General features: G+C 57.6%; 1 protein-coding gene across 1 annotated transcript in view; it reads right to left on the bottom strand.

Moving 5' to 3' along the window:
- Positions 1 to 16,316, bottom strand: part of SNX8 (sorting nexin 8) — a 67,523-nt gene that overhangs the window by 6,957 nt on the left and 44,250 nt on the right. Inside the window, exons 2-5 of the mRNA XM_045283940.1 lie at positions 10,472 to 10,789; positions 2,880 to 3,070; positions 1,719 to 1,836; positions 1,246 to 1,367 (exon numbers count right to left, since the gene is read on the bottom strand). Of these exons, the coding sequence (XP_045139875.1) occupies positions 1,246 to 1,367; positions 1,719 to 1,836; positions 2,880 to 3,070; positions 10,472 to 10,679 (639 nt within the window). The 5' untranslated portion in view covers positions 10,680 to 10,789. The remainder of the gene's footprint in view (positions 1 to 1,245; positions 1,368 to 1,718; positions 1,837 to 2,879; positions 3,071 to 10,471; positions 10,790 to 16,316) is intronic.

Consider the following 16,316-nt stretch of genomic DNA (forward strand, 5'->3'; position numbering starts at 1 on the left):
CTCCTTCCACTGCATGCACCCCTCTCCTTCCAGTGCACACCCCACTCTCCTTCCACTGCATGCACCCCTCTCCTTCCACTGCACACCCCACTCTCCTTCCACTGCATGCACCCCTCTCCTTCCAGTGCACACCCCACTCTCCTTCCACTGCATGCCCCGCTCTCCTTCCACTGCACACCCCACTCTCCTTCCACTGCATTCCCCGCTCTCCTTCCACTGCACACCCCACTCTCCTTCCACTGCATGCCCCGCTCTCCTTCCACTGCACGCCCCGCTCTCCTTCCACTGCACACCGGCTCTCCTTCCACCACGTGCACCCTGCTCTCCTTCCACCGTACACCCACTCTCCTTCCACCGCGTGCACCCCACTCTCCTTCCACTGCACACCCGCTCTCCTTCCACTGCATGCGCCCCACTCTCCTTCCACTGCACATCTGCTCTCCTTCCACTGCATGTACCCCACTCTCCTTCCACTGCATGCACCCTGCTCTCCTTCTACTGCACACCCCGCCCTCCTTCTACTATATGCACCCCACTTTCCTTCCACTGCACACCCCACTCTCCCACTGCATTCACCCCGCTCTCCTTCCACTGCACACCCCACTCTCCTTCTACTGCATGCACCCCACTCTCCTTCCACTGCACATCTGCTCTCCTTCCACTGCATGCGCCCGCTCTCCTTCCACTGCACGTCTGCTCTCCTTCCGCTGCATGCACCCCGCTCTCCTTACACTGTACACCCCGCTCTCCTTCCACTGCATGACCTGCTCTCCTTCCACTGTGCACCCCTCTCCTTCCACTGCATTCACCCCACTTTCCTTCCACTGCCTGCATCCCTGCTCTCCTTCCACCGTACACCCGCTCTCCTTCCACCGCACATCTGCTCTCCTTCCACTGCTTGATGTGTCACCCTAACGGGACCATGGTGATCCGGGCATCATTCTAGCTGGATCTCGTCAGCATCCCTGGGCTTACAGGGCCTGTTTCCCCATGAGCCGGCTTCGGGGCCACCGAGGACTATGTGGCATTCAGGAAGCAGGGACCACACCACTGCCATTCAGTCGCCTCTGACTCCTGAAGATGCTGTGTCACAGAGAAAAACTGACCCCACAGGCTCCCCTTGGCTTACAGGGTCCCTGAGAACCAGGGATGGAGGAGGGTGGGGTAAGGGAGAGCAGAGCTGGAGCCCTGGGATGGCAGGGTGGGGTGGGGAGGGGCAGGGTGGGACAGGGCAAGGTCACTCACTGGCCCACTGAAGGACAGGAAGAGTTTCAGGACGACGTCCTCGGAGAAGCGTGGGTGCCGGGCCACCAAGTTGATGAAGCGCTTCAGCGCCCTCCTCCTGGCTTCGATGAACTCTCTGTCGGCTGCAGGGAAGGCACAGGCAGATGGGGTGACCCTCCAGCCTGGCAGCCCAATCTCCTGTCCCCAGGGCCGTTGTCCGCCCCCAGTGGCTTGTCTGTGCAATGGCCAGGGGCAGTGCCTGTGTGGCACAGCGGTTAACTGGTGGGCTGCTAACTGAAAGTTTTGAGGTTCGAACCCACCAGGTGCCCCACAAGAGAACAAGGAAGCCGCATGCTCCCATGGAGATGGCTGCCTAGGAAACCTGCAGGGAAGTGCTCCCCGCCCTGCAGGGCAGCTGTGAGGGGAACGGACTGGGATTGGGAGCTGGCCTCCTGCTGTAGGCAGTGTGTGCCCACCCGCCCAGCCTTACTTACCTCCGAGCACCCTCTTGGGCGGCAGGGCTGGCACCATGCGGTAGGGGAACCTGTGCAGCAGCACCTCCTGGAACACCACAAAGTCGTTGTAGCGCCGGTACACGGAGGAGCGGAAGCGCTGGGGGAGGGCAGAGGACAGGGGGGCAGCTGTCAGCCAGGGGCTTCTCCCTGCACGGGACCCCTCGGCTCCTCGGAACCAGCACCGGGGTCTCAGGGACTGTGGCTGCCTCGTCTTTCTGCCTCGGAGTAGCTGGTGGGTCCACACTTGGGGAGCCCCTACACTACTCGGGCTCTGAGAACTCCCTGCTGCGTGGTGGTGCACCTCTCAATGCCCCGGCTTCTGAGTCTCGCCTGCTGGGGGGGCACTCCAAGGCCCCTGAATGGGTATGTGGTTCTCTCTCACTCCCCCACCCCCACAGTGCCGAGGAAGAAGGGTCTGTCAGTCTGTCTGTGTGGACCCCAGCCTGGGGGGCCTCCACGGGGTGCAGGTCTGGCCTGTCTCGCCTGAACCTGTCCTTAACAGTCAGACAGAGCGCTGTTTACAGACTGCAGGCCTGGAGCTGCCCCTCGGAGTCACCTGTCCCCTGGTGAGTAGTGGTGGCAAGCCCCTGTATCCCCACAGAACCACACATGCTCCTGCACACTCACGGCTCATGCACACTCACGGCAGCCCTGGTGGGATGCACAACCCATGCACAGAAATCGCAGTGGTCAAGCACGGCCCTGCCGCACCTCTGCAGGCAGCCTGCACACAATTCCAGAAGCTGAGGGGACAGGGGACGGAGGGCGGAGGGCGGGCAGCAGGGAAGGAGGGAGAGCCAGTGGCCTAGCGGGGCCTGGGATGACCTACAGTAAGGCAGGCTGGGGTGCCACATCCGGGTGCTCCCCGGGCAGCTCGCCTCTCTCCCTTCAAACCTGGGACCTGACCTTTGGCCAACCACATGGACCTGTTCCTGGGCCCTGACACCACACACACGTATATGCATGCATGCACTCTGTCTGTTACAAACACACACATACACTCTGCCTGTTATCCAATGGACACCTTGCACTCCACACACATGCACACATGCACACACACCTGCCCCACACCTGGCTGGCTACCCCATACTCCACACACACCGTCACGAACACATGTGTGCAGGCGTGCCTGACCCTCACCTGGCTGGACACCTCATATTCCACGTGCTTCAGGAAGAGCCCCTTCTTCTCGGGGCTGACCTCCACCTGCACGGTGTCTCGGGCCAGCAGCTCCTGCAGGCTCTGGGAGGGCAGTAGCATGTTTCCTGGCGGCATCTGCATCTGAGTGGGCACCAACTCCGTCTGCTCCGGCCCCCAGGGGGTGGGCACGTCTGCCGGGAGAAGCACGGCAGCTGCTCAGAGGGTGGGCCCTTGACAGCTCTCCTGCCCGGGAGCCAGGACCCACACGCCTGGCCACCGCCCCCCAGGGCCCCACTCAGACATCAGCAAGCTCACCCACATTTCCAGGACTCTGGAATGTGAGGCAGAAACAGAAGTGAATATTAACAAATGGTGTGCAAATGAGCCTCTGCAGTGGGGAGGAGATGCTAAAGAAGAAAGACGCTTGTAAGACCCAAACGCACTGCCATCCGTTGGCCCTGGGTCACTGGACAGTCGAGCCACCCGAGGGCATCCACAGCTGCAAGTCCACTTCAGCAGATAGCCTCGTCTTCCTCCCCCAACGTGGCCGCGGGGTTGAACCACTGACCTCAAAGTTAGCAGCCCAGCACTGAGCTGCTCATACTCTGTGGGCCCTTAAGGGAAAGTTAGGGCCATGCAGTGGTCTGTCACCCCGCTGCCCCGTTCCTACAAGCACCACCTCCGTGTCCACTCCTGGGCCACCGTCTCCGTGGTTTATAACACCTGCCTGGCCTACATGTGGCTAGATTCCTAGTCAGACAAACCCAAGAACCAAACCCCAAACACGTCAACACCCTACACAACCCAACCCCACTCACCCTCTGCAGAGCCGCCCCCAACACAGAGGGCCTGGGCACCGTGGGGCTTGCCTCAGACGCCCACATCTGCCACTGAGCCAGCAGGCATTTGGGTGTGTGGGCTCCACAGTAAAGCCTATGCACACGGAAAATGGTGTGCAGAGGGCGGGGAGTGCACCAAGAGGAGAGTGTTTACGGTTCAAGGAGCTGGAGACGTTGAGCCCCGAGTAGGAACACGGCGGCACCCCTGTGATGCCAACGCTGACATGGCCGGGAGATGCCGCTCCTGTCTCCAGGTTGCCCACGACGCCAGGGAGAACCTGATGGCTGATATCTCGTCAAGGCGGCCCTGCGGCCTCTCCACAGGAAGGGGCGGGGCGGCCCCTGTGGGTGTCCGAGGCTGTGCCTGCTTATGGAAGCGGGAAGCCCTTGCGCCCTCCCTCGGAGCTGTAGGTGGTTTCGGACTGCTGACCCTGCAGGTGAGCAGCCCAGCACGTAGCCCGCGGTGGCACCAGGCTCCTCTTGCAAGGGGCTGAGGGGCTGTTTTACTTTCTAAACCCACACGGACAACGATGTGCTCTTCACCCCTGACACGGCTCGGCGTTAGGGGTCTATGACGTAGCTAGTGATCATCAGCCTTAGGGCCAAAGAGGGAAATATAGGCAGGCACCTCCAGGAGCCTCAGCCAAAGCTAAAACTGCCCATAGGGCGTCGCTGCCAGGTGAGGGATGCTGCCCACAGGGGGCGGGGCAACTTTAGAGGGCCTCACGGCAAGGACCTAGTGCAGCACATGGCAAGAGGTGGGGCTGTCTGCTAAGAGCCACAGCCTGGGAAGCCCACCAGTCACTTCTGCCCTGTCCTGCTGGGTACAGAACCTGTTAAAACATGTATGATCTAGATATGTGTGCATGTGTCTGTGTGTCAGAGTGTGTATATGTATGTGCAGATGTATGCACATGTAGGTATACCTCTAGGAGGGTCTATGGCTATACAGAAATGTGTGTATATGTGATACACTATGTATGTGTCTGTGTATGAGTGTATATATGTATGTGGGTATATATATGTGTATACACATAAGTGCATATGTTGGGTTGCACATGTGTATGAGTGTGCATGTGTCAGTATGTACATATGCATGTACTGGGTACTTGAATGTACATGTGAGTGCAGGGTGTATTTATGTATGCATGTGTGAACAAAGTGTATCTGAGTCTTTACACAAGTGTGCATGTATGTGCATGAATGTGTACACAAGTATGCATACAATGCAGTGTGGGCTTCTCCCTGCAGAATTGTCAGCTGTGAGTCATATGCACCTCCTGAAATATTTGAACACCAACCAGTTCTCGCTTCTTGATGCTCCTGTGTCCTCAGTGAATGGTCCATAGAATCCCTCAACATGCCAACTGGAGGCTTGCGTTGTTCCTACAGTTCCTTCAGCTTGAGATCTGCTGCCTGTGTTCTTCCAGGTTGGCTTTCTGACTCCGGGTCTCGGCACCGTGCACTACAGTGCTTCACTCTGTCACCCCTGCATCATGCTGTTCATTTGCGCCGGCTACTCTGCCTCCAGGCAGGCTCCAATGTCTCCTCTGACATCCACTCTAACCTTTCCTCAGAGTGGAGGGTCTGGGAGAGGGACATTCTGACCCTCCATGATATCCAAGACCACTCCAGAGTCCAAGGGGTGTCTTCGATTTAAAATGCCAACCCCCCAAAAAAATCCAGTTTATTGGGCACTCAGACAGTGATCATCTCGTCCTCACATCCAGCAGTGTTGTACAGTTGCTACCACAGTCGGCTTCAGAGCATTCCCTCCTGCCCGCCTGGGCATCAGCCCTCCCCGAAGATGTGCTCTGTGATCAGCGTTCAGGCTCCCCTACACGTCATCTTCTGGTCCTCTGCCCCGATGTGGAGGGTCTGGGAGAGAGGCAGGCCCTTGGCGAGATGGGGTCCCACAGGGCAAGAATGGGGGTGGCGCAGGCCCCGGGGGGGTTGGTTCAGTTGTGAACGAGCACACCGGGCTACACCGTCCCACCAAAGCACAGCCAAAGGGAGTCCCTGTGCGCTCTGAGTCTCAACCAAGACACTCCCGTTCTCAAACGCTCCTGGAATCCAGACTTCCTGGAGCCACGAAAACTGATGTCCCCGAAACTATTACCCTAAGGAAGCCTTCAGGCCTTGAAGCAAGAGTACCCGATAGGGTCTTCCGTGGCTGAGCCTAAGTCGAAAAGAATGTCTGGCCTGAGCGCTGCATCTTTCCAATGACCTTTCTATATCTCCAGTTTGATGTCTTCCTACATGTCTGGTCTTCAGCATTGGGGCTCAGCACCTCATGCCTATGCTGGGACAGTCTCTAACTTCAGGTGGGATGTACTTACTCAGACTGTAGGAAAAGGAAGAGGTTGTCTGCTCCCGTGAAGCTGCCAACAGCCTTGGGTGCCCTTGTGGCAGTGCTACCCTGCCCTACTGGGCCATGGTGAGTCAGAATGGACTCTGGCAGTGAGTGTGGTCTACACTCAAGGTTATACAGGAGCAAATGTGCACTCACAAATGGTGTACTTCACTGTGCTACAATGGACAAAGTCCCAGAAACATAAACTACCTAAATTGAATCAGTAGGAAACAGAAAACCCTCCGTATAATAAAAGAAGAGACGGAATCAGTGATGAACAACCCCCACCACCACCATTTACAGCAACAGAAAAGCTCTGGGCTGGATAGCTTCACTGGGAAATTCAGCAAACAGCTACGAGATTGGTAACTGCCACCCACCCTTCTTATGCTCCTCTTTAAAACAGAAGAGGAAGCTGCACTTCCTAATTCATCCCGAGACCAGCAGGAACCTGACGCCAAAGCCAGAGAGGCCACCAGAAAAGGGCAGGTCAGCCTTACCCTCAGGGCAGCTCCAAGGGCCCTGGAGAGATGCTGGGCCACCGTGAAAGAAAGACGCACCCAGAGCACGTGGATTGCTCCTGGGAAGACACAGGTGCTCCGACATTAGGACACAGGTCCGAGTAACCAGCCACAGTCAGAGGACAAAGGAAAAGAACAGGTCATCTCTGCCGAGGCAGAAAAGGGGGTTTTAAAGTCCAGCACCTTCGCCTGCTTGAAAAGCCTCTGTAATCTAGGACGGTCAGGGCAATGCCCCCACAGGACAGAGGGCACTTTAAAAAACACCTACTGCCAGTGCCACGCTGTGTGGAGGGAAGGTAGGTGCTTCCCTAACGTCAGGAACAAGACAGGAAGTCAACCTCACCATTGGCGCCCAGGGCCACTCTGAAAGGCCCCTGGGAGCAGTTCGTCAGAGGGAAGGCAAGAAGAGGGCTTCTCTCGAGAGAAGACGTGAAGCCACCACTCACCACTCGGCAGATGACCTGAGTCCACCTGTAGAAAGGCTCTCCTCTCCTCTGAGAAGCAGCGGAGCCCATTGCCAGGAGCTCAGACAGAGACCCACATGCCGACACCAGCCGGATTCCTCCCACCAGCAGCCCCACCTGCGACCTGCAGGACCTGCACCCTGCGGGGTGGGGGGCGGGGGGGAGGCTGCTGTAGTCACACCACATCCCCAGGTGACCCTGGATGTAAGGAATAAAATCACACACCCCCTACTCAGGAGAGTTTCAGACACACACACACCCTCCTCTTTCTCCCAAGGATCCACTGGTGGCTTCAAACTGCTGAGGAGCCCCTGCACCACCAGGGCTCAGAGCCATTTCAGAGCGAGGTCAAATTCACATGGCATGAAAGCACATGAGCACACGTCCTTACTGGATCTGCTATTCCCAACCTGGGGGCTGCCTGCATTTAACCTGAAAGAAGACCCAGCCAAACCCAAACCCACAGCCATCGAGTGGATGCTGACTCAGCGGCCCTGTCGGACAGGGTAGGGCTGCTGCCCTGTGGGTTTCACTGCTGATGGGAGCAGAAAGCCTCGTCTTTCTCCCGATGAGCGGCTGGCGGTTCTGAACCGCTGCCCTTGTGGTAGCAGCCCAGCATGTAATCCCGTGCCCCCAGGGGTCCTTCCAGGGAAGTGAGGGCGGGGGGAAAAGGGAGAGCAGCAGGTGCTGGGGCACACGAGGCCTCCACCCACAGGTGTCCGTGCCATGAACTTCCCTCTAACGGCCGGTGCTCTGGTCGCCCCCGCTGGTTGTGGGAGGCAGACGTTCTCTCGGGGCAGAGGACCAGAAGATGATGTGTAGGGGAGCCTGAACGCTGATCACAGAGCACATCTTCGGGGAGGGCTGATGCCCAGGCGGGCAGGAGGAGGGAATGCTCTGAAGCCGACTGTGGTAGCAACTGTACAACACTGCTGGATGTGAGGACGAGTGATCGCTGTCTGAGCGCCCAATAAACTGGATTTTTTTGGGGGGTTGGCATTTTAAATCAAAGACACCCCTTGGACTCTGGAGTGGTCTTGGACATCGTCAGCCAGCCCTCTGTAGACATTTCCATTTGAAGAGCACAGAACTCCAATACCAGCAAGCCGGGCCCACCACTGTCTCACACATACACCACCCCCACCCCCAGTTCACTGAAGGAAACAGACCACTCCCGCAGCCTACCCTGCCGGGTGACGTCACCACTGTGGGAAGGGTGGGTGCTGGTGTTCTGTGGCCCTGACCGCTACACCCAGTGAAAGGACTTGGACAAACCCCCTCACACCAGCGTCAGCAGCCACGTGGGGGCCAAGAGGGACGGCGAGTGGAGGGTCTGGGAGAGAGGCAGGCCCTTGGCGAGATGGGGTCCCACGGGGCAAGAATGGGGGTGGCGCAGGCCCCGGGGGGGTTTGGTTCCATTGCGAATGACACACCGGGCTACACCGTCCCACCAAAGCACAGCCAAAGGGAGTCCCTGTGTGCTCTGAGTCTCAACCAAGACACTCCCGTTCTCAAACGCTCCTGGAATCCAGACTTCCTGGAGACACGAAACTGATGTCCCCGAAACTATTACCCTGAGGAAGCCTTCAGGCCTTGAAGCAAGAGTACCCCTGATAGGGTCTTCCGTGGCTGAGCCTAAGTCGAAAAGAACGTCTGGCCTGAGCGCTGCGTCTTTTATTCTCTGGATGCGATGGCGGCGGCGGCAGCTGGATGAGACGGGGAAGCAGCCAGGGCGAGGATGGTGACGGGGTTAGAACAGGCTCTCTAGGAGGGAGGCAGAGCCTGGAGGGTGGCACCGACAGCCCTTAATGCACACGGGGCAACTGCTGATGCAGCAGGTGCTTTACTGGAGGGGCGGCTATTCCTTCTCAAGCTTGTGAAGCGGTTTGCACGTTCGATTACAAGTCTCCAGCGCTACAATGTTACTAAGAACAAACTAGTCAGTTTCCGTCTCCAGCGCTACAATGTTACTATGAACTAACAAGTCCTTCTCAGGAAACAGGAAGCGAAGGTCCTCATCGGGGCCTGGGAAGTGCAGAGTCAGCAGCTCTGCGCAGGGAGCTCCTGGAAAAAGCACTTCCAACTTGGGGACCTAGAGAGGAAGAGGCCATTCCAGCTCATGGCGACCCTGCAGGCATGGGGGTCAGGGGAGGACAGAGCAGAGCTGTCCCATGGGTTTCAAATCCTTACGAAGGTGGACAGCCTCTTTCTCACACCAAGCAGCTGGTAGATTCAAACCACTGACCTCTCGGGTCAGCGGCCAAATGTTTAACCCAACGTGCCTCCAGCTGTCTGTGTGCAGGCAGCACTATAAAAAAAAGTTAGTAAGTGATCTTTTTTTTTTAATTCTTAACTTAAGAGTTCAATTAAAGAGACCTTTTGCACTTGTTCTAATTCACACATGGGTGTGAAAGACCTCAGACACACAGCACAGCACAAGCCAAGAAAAAACCTGATTCAGATTCACCAGTATTTCACACAATTAACACCTTAGTTCAGACCCACATCACCGCATCCAAAACACCAGATTCATAGATTCACCAATACTTTACACAATCAACACTTTACTTTTGTTTTCCTAAGAAGCATTTTAAATAAGCCTTACATATCACCCCTCCCCCTTCCTACTGAAAAAGCACACACCCTTGACTTGAGTTGTCTCACTCCCAAGCACGCTGTTTCTCTAGCATTACTTTACACCACCACCGAGTGTACACACATATCCCAGGGCAGGGAATAGTTAATGCGGCTCTTCCAGCCAACGTCTCTAACTCTCACCAAAAGGCCTTTCCCGGCCTGGGTAAGAAGGTGGGCAAAATCCGAAGAGGCTTCAGGATTCACCTGTACGTCCTTGCAAACAGGATCCCCTGGAAGGCACCCTGCTGTGAATAATAGGAGCTCTCTGAGAAGCAGGGCGGGGTGGGGTCCCATGACCACCCAGAGCCAGGGGTGGAGCCAGGAGCCCTCTGGACCCAAGAACTCCGCTGCTCAGGGAACCTTCTGGATGCAGGGGGCAGCTGTGACCTCAGAGGAGCAGCAGCAGAACCAGAGCCAGAGCGTGGACGTCCTGGACCACAGGGCAGGCCGAGCAGGGCACTTGGGGTGGGGGGGTGGGGGCGGACAGCAGGAGGCTGGCTTGTAGAGTGGGGTGCCTCTGGGAAGCTGGGTGCCTTGGGGCTGAGGTTTACAGCAGCATGGGGTGACCCTTTGGGCATTTATCAGGGGCTCTCAAAGACGGTCTTAACACATCCCAATAGATAGCTGTGCCCTAAGCCTCCCTCACTTGCACCCCTTCTCCATGAACCTTCAGTCATGGACACTGAAATCTGTGTGCCCGTGGCAACGATAGCGAAAACAGCAGCCATGCAGTCAAGTACATGCTGGCTTCCCCGGGAAGCTGCGGTCACAAGCTGACCTTCGGAAATGTTCCCGGTTTCAAGTTGCCTCGGACACCGGCGAACACTTGGTGTTTTCTGTCCATTCTCTGCCTGCTGTTTCGTTTGCTCCACGCTGGCAGGGCAGGTCTGATGGGGCCCTGGTGGCGCTGTGGGTGGGCAGTTCGAACCCACCAGCAGCTCCTCAGGATAAAGAGGAGGTGGTCCGTTCCAGTAAAGATGGAGCATCTCGGAAACCCTCTGTAGGGTCAGGATCCATGCTGGCGGGCTTGGTTCTGCAGGTCTGCGCTGCTCGGATGAATCACAGTTGCAATCAGCGACGGTGCCGACTTCTTTTCCTGTGGAGACGATAACCCATGTCCCACCTTCCCAGGTTAAGAGTGAGGCCCGGCAGCTGCGTGATGTCTGGTGGTAGGAAACATGTCCACAGCCATGCTCCCACGATCTATCTGTTTGCTGCTCAATGACATGAAGGGGGTATGCTCAGGGCACCAAGTTCCCCCAAGACCTGCCTGTACCCCACTGCGGAGCCCAGTGGCACAGTGGGTCAGGTGCTGGGCTGCAGTCTGAACGCACCAGAAGAAAGAGAGGCTTCTAGTACTGTCGAGGGTGAGTCTCGGAGACCACAAGGCAGCCCCACTCTGCCCCAGGGGTCGCTGTGGGGTGACGTGCCCGCGATGGCAGTGTGTTTGAGTTTTCTTGAGAACTGAGAATCACGGAACCTGGAGCCACATGGCTCACTAGTTTGCTTAAGTCGTGGCCAACTGAGGTAAGGTGCGGGCCAGTCCCCTCCCTGCTGGCCCCGAACTCAGATCCCCACTAGAGATGGGCCCTCCTGCCCCCGGAGACTGCCATCCCCTGCTACTGCAGGGCCCCGTTCAGTCTGTGAGTTGTTTATGTTCAGGGAGGCCCAGTGACTCCCGTCAGAATGCCAACGGATCCAAGGTTGGCACACTTGGGACTGCTGGAATCACGTCCACAGCAGGAGTCCGCGCCCCAGCACGGCAGTCACTGCCTTTACTAGGGTCCCAGCGTTTGCTCAGCTGCTGCTTTTCTGGTTTACAGTGGTTGTTACAGAAACGTGTGCTGACAAAGCAGCTGGGTCTGAAAGTGGCTCAGGTGTTCTGGACTCTTGATTCCCAAGAAAAACCCCAAACTCAGAATCGAGGAGCCGCTGCTGACTCACAGTGACCCGGCAGGGCAAGGCAGGGCTGGGCAGGACAGGACCAGCCCTGTGGGTTTCCAAGCCCATCACTCTTGATGGGAGGAGAAGGCCCCACATCTCTCTCCCAAGGAAGGGCTAGTGTGTTTGGACCGCTGACCTTGCCGCGCGAGCAGCCCAACGCATAGCCATACCCATCCCGTTACCATGAATGTTTCATCTCCCTCCACGGCCGCCCGCGGGGCTGAGCTCTCTGGCCTCCGCCAGGGCCGGCCCTCTCCACCAAACACCCGAGGAGGAGCGGCCTGCATCCTCAGCCCAGCAGGAGCCAATTAAATCCACTTAGGCAAACATTTATTTATCTGTGGCAGCAAGGATGGCAGTGACTAAGACAGGGTCCCTGCCTTGCTGCCCCTGAGGGCCCGGCAAGCAGGAACGCGATTAATCAACCGGAAAAAGCGGTGCCCAGACGACGGCCCAGCAAACCCTGGGCTCTGAGATATGTCACAGGAAGGAGACCATTGGGTCCGTGTTTCCCCACAAACGAAGGCTGAGAGCAGCCAGATGCTCCAAGATGTGCTGAAAAACCACCAGAAAGAGCCCTGCCAGCAAGCCCCCCAGGGGTGTCATCTTACAGCAGCAGACCACGCACCCTGAGACTGCTGGGGGTTCACTTAACCACCAGGACCCCTGGCTCCCTAATGACACCGACACCCATGGCCACAGGACAGGGTAGAGCTGCCCGGGGGTCTCCGAGGCTGTATCTTTAAGAAGTACGTCCAGAGGGCTCTGGAGAGGCAAGGATGGGAGACTTTGGACATGTGACCAGCAAGGACCAGCTCCTGGAGAAGGACGTCATGCTTGGTGGAGAAGGCACGGAGGAAGAGGAGGCCTTCCAGGAGATGAACGGACACCGTAGCTGGACAAGAAGCACCGTGAGGGCCAGCACTGCAGGGAGCCCGCTGGGGCATGCAGGGATGCCGCCACCTGGGCAAGCAGGACCGAACACCACTGGCCCTGTGCTGCAAGGTGCCAGGTCTTTTCTCCCCTGGAGCAAGTGCCAGGTTTGGGCTGCCGGTCTTTCGGGTTTGACTACTCCACCGCCTGGCCACCGTAGGTAACAAAGGTCATTGTTGGGTACTGCCAAGAAGATGCCAAGTCACAGCGTCCCGTGTGGCAGAGCAGAGCTGCCCCTGGGGGTTTCCGAGCCTGGAATCTTGAGCGTCCAGAGCGGCTGGGGGGGTTTGGCCTGGCTGAGCGCTTAACCCTGGTACCACTAGGGCTCCCTGACTGGAGTGGCTCGATGGCACAGTTTTGGCGTCAGGCCGGCGTCAGGCCTGGTAAAGAGGTTGGGGAAACAAAGGGGAAGACCCTCAGGGAGATGCACCGGCACAGGACGCAGAGGGAGACCCTCAGGGAGATGCACCGGCACAGGACGCAGAGAGGAAGGGTGGTGGGGACAGCGCCAGGCCAGCCGGCCGGCTGTGCTGCATCTGTTGTCCATGGGTCCCTGCGAGGCTGGACCGACAACAGCCTATGTCAACTGTAGCGAGAGGTGACCCTCAGCCCATGGTGACCAAGCCAATAGCGGGGTGAGAATCCCAGCCCCACCACATGCCTGGGCACACTGCCTGTGGCACTGCAGCTTGAAGTACGGGATCCAACAGGGCCGCTCTTTGCCGCCGTCTCTGTGGCTCCCCTGCACAATGACTGTGTGTGAGACAAGCGGGAGGGCGGGAGGAATGGTGTGCCCCCAGTTATGTGTCGGCTGGGTGGGGCAGCTGGGACCCTGTGCTCTGTAACCAGCCAAGAATCAGCCTCCTTCTAGGCTGGGGGTCACGGACCCTCCGGGGTGAGCTGTTACTAAGGAGCAGGTCAGGGTGGGCTGTCTCCGAGTCACCACCCTCACTCAGCTCACCCCTGGTGGGATCATCCCTCTCCCTCAGGGCAGGTGAAGGAGAGAGAAGCAAGCAGGGGGACTGACACACACACAGACACACACACACACACACACACTCCCCGCCGGAGGACGGTCCCTCAGACCCAGGTCCCAGCCTTGGAGCCTCCTAGACCCGGGAGACAGAGAGCTGTGACCCGTCAGGCCATGAGAAGCAGAGGCGGCAGCAGAGGCAGGAGACCAGGGGACCACACGGCACAAGACGGTGCCCAGGGCTCCCAGCCCAGGGAGAGAGACCGAGGCTCACGGGCCCAACTGGGGGTCTCTAGGCACTTCTCACACATGCCAGGCAGGAGGTCAAGGAACCACCCCTACCACCATACCCCCAAGGAGCCACGAACCCATTCCTGTCTCTATAGATCTGCCTACCCTGGGTTTCATTGAGCCTGTGCATCTTTACAAGAGAGGGCAGCCTCGGCTTTCTCCCACGGAGTGGCTGGTGGGTTTGAACTGCTGACTGTGGTTACTAGCCCAGCACCCAGCCCACAGAACCCTGAGGCTCCTTTTAAGTAATAGGTGGTGACCTGTGATATTTCTGAATCACTAGAAAGACATGACTTTCTACTCCCATACACACTTACTGTCTTGGAAACTCACAGGGGCCACTGTGATTGGCATTGGCCCTGTGGCTGAGCTTTTGGGGTTTCCTAGGCCGGCGGACGGACTTCAGCTCTTGAGTTTGTGAAGGAGGTTTCGGTCTCCAAGTTCACGGAGGATGGGAGATCTCTGTAGCTCAGAAAGCCCAATCACATTGTTTACAAACTCTGATTCAGCACATGGGAGGGGGGTGTTGGTGGGAAGAGACTTATCTTCTTCAGGAAGGCAGTTTGTAACACTGATTCCATGTGAGCTTTCCACACACGCTGGGTTCGGCAGCGTCAGGTGCGATCCCCTCAGGGGGATGCGCAGAGTCATTTTCTGGGAACATGCAGCCAGAGCGCGGCTGACTCGACACGTGGCCACGAGGCACAGAGAAGCGCACAGGCCCCCGGGCAGGCGGGGAGTGGGAAACGCTGAAACGACTTACCAGTGGAGAAACAACGTGGAGAAGCAAAAGAACGGGCCATTAAAAAATGCATAAGCCCTACATGGGCCCCTGCGTTAAAAATGTGTAAAAAACAAAAACCTGTGAACAGGAAGAGGAAATGCATGAATGGGTCACGGTGCTCAAAGGCGGGACTTGCGGCTGACTTTGCTATTTCTGAGAGGTTTGGGGCCGTGGTTTTGTTGTTTGTGCAAGGACAAGAACTTTCTCCGCGCACCCCTTCCTACAGCGTAATACAGAGGGATGGTTCTGGCTGAACTCACCCTGGAGGCCTCAGGCAGGCAGGCCGCCTTCTCCCCCGGCGCAGACTCCTGGAAGATCACAGGTCTGGACCTCTTCAGAGCGGTGACCAAGCCCCAGCTTCTGCCAGCGGCGCCCTATAAGTCAGTCCACGCCATCTCGCTTTGACTGTGGTGAGGCAGAAACGCTGGAAAGCCCATCACCTGCTGCACCAACGGTGGGCTTCCTGGGTGCCCAGACGGCGAAGCAAGCGACCACTAGCCCAAAGGTCGGAAGTTGGCACCACTGGGCTTCTGAAAGACGGCAGCCTGGATGGTGCCCTTCTCCCCTGTAGAGGGGCTGGTTTGGGGAAGCCAGCAATGACAAACACTTGCCTGTATTGATAACCCAGTCTGCAGAACACAACCGGCGCTTGGGGGGTGGGGGGTGGTGATGCTCCTGAACCCCAACTTGGCCTGCCCCTCCTGACCCCACAAGGAGTGTTGCCTGACCCCACAAGGAGTGTTGCCAATTTTACCCCAAAATACCTTTCCCAAAGGCCCTCTGGCCCAGAGGTCTAGTGCTGACTTTAAGAATAATTGTCTAATAAACACAAGGTGCCCCGCCAGCACAGCAATGAATGGTTAAGCACCTGACAACCACACTGCAAGGTCAGAAGTTCAAAGCCACCTGTCGCTCTCCGCTGGAAAAAAAGGCCATGCTGGCTCCTAGGGGTTTACAGCCTGGACACCCGGAGGGGCAGTCCCACATACCCCATGGGGTCCCTGTGAGCTGGCACAGGACCGCCATCAGTGCCGCTGACGCAACACCAGGAAAACACCCAGCTGCCCAGAGGGGAGCATGCCTTCCCTCTGCAGCTCCCTCGGAGCACACGCCCCCACCTGCAGGCCCCAGGCACTGATGGCCACTGACCCATTGGGCTCCTCCAATAGCCCGAGGGTCATGGAAGGGAGCTCACTAACCCACCTCTCCAGCACCACCCCTCCCCTCCCCCAGCAAATGGGGTGGCAAACTTCTCTGTCTCAGGCCCTGGTTCTTCGGAAGGGAAGAACAAGACCAGAAACAGGCTCCCCCAAGGGGCACCGGCTTTCTCGCTGACCACAGAGTCGGCAAATCTGGTCTGTGTCAGAGTGATTGGACCAGTTCCTCTTTCTTCAGGAGGAAACATTTTACCTTGCAAATTGTGAGTGTGAGAGTGAGTGAGTGAGTGTGTGTGTGTGTGTGTGTGTGTGTCTGAGTCTGTAGAAGGGGCTTCAAAAGGATTGTGGGAAAATCCCAACATCTTTTCATCCCATCCCCCACTGGAGCTTTTGGAGGGTCAGAGAAGGCACATAAAGGCACCACAGGGCCACCGCTGTCACCAGGTCATAAAGCCATGCGCCCTGTCCTACAGAAACTGCCAGCCAGAAGGCCATCCTGCCCAAGCACTGCCATCCCCTCGCATAGCAGGGGTCCGCTGCT

Source organism: Echinops telfairi, unplaced genomic scaffold, assembly GCF_000313985.2.
Source record: "Echinops telfairi isolate 266 unplaced genomic scaffold, ASM31398v2 ScPeMD7_5;HRSCAF=22, whole genome shotgun sequence".
Lineage (NCBI taxonomy): Eukaryota > Metazoa > Chordata > Mammalia > Afrosoricida > Tenrecidae > Echinops > Echinops telfairi.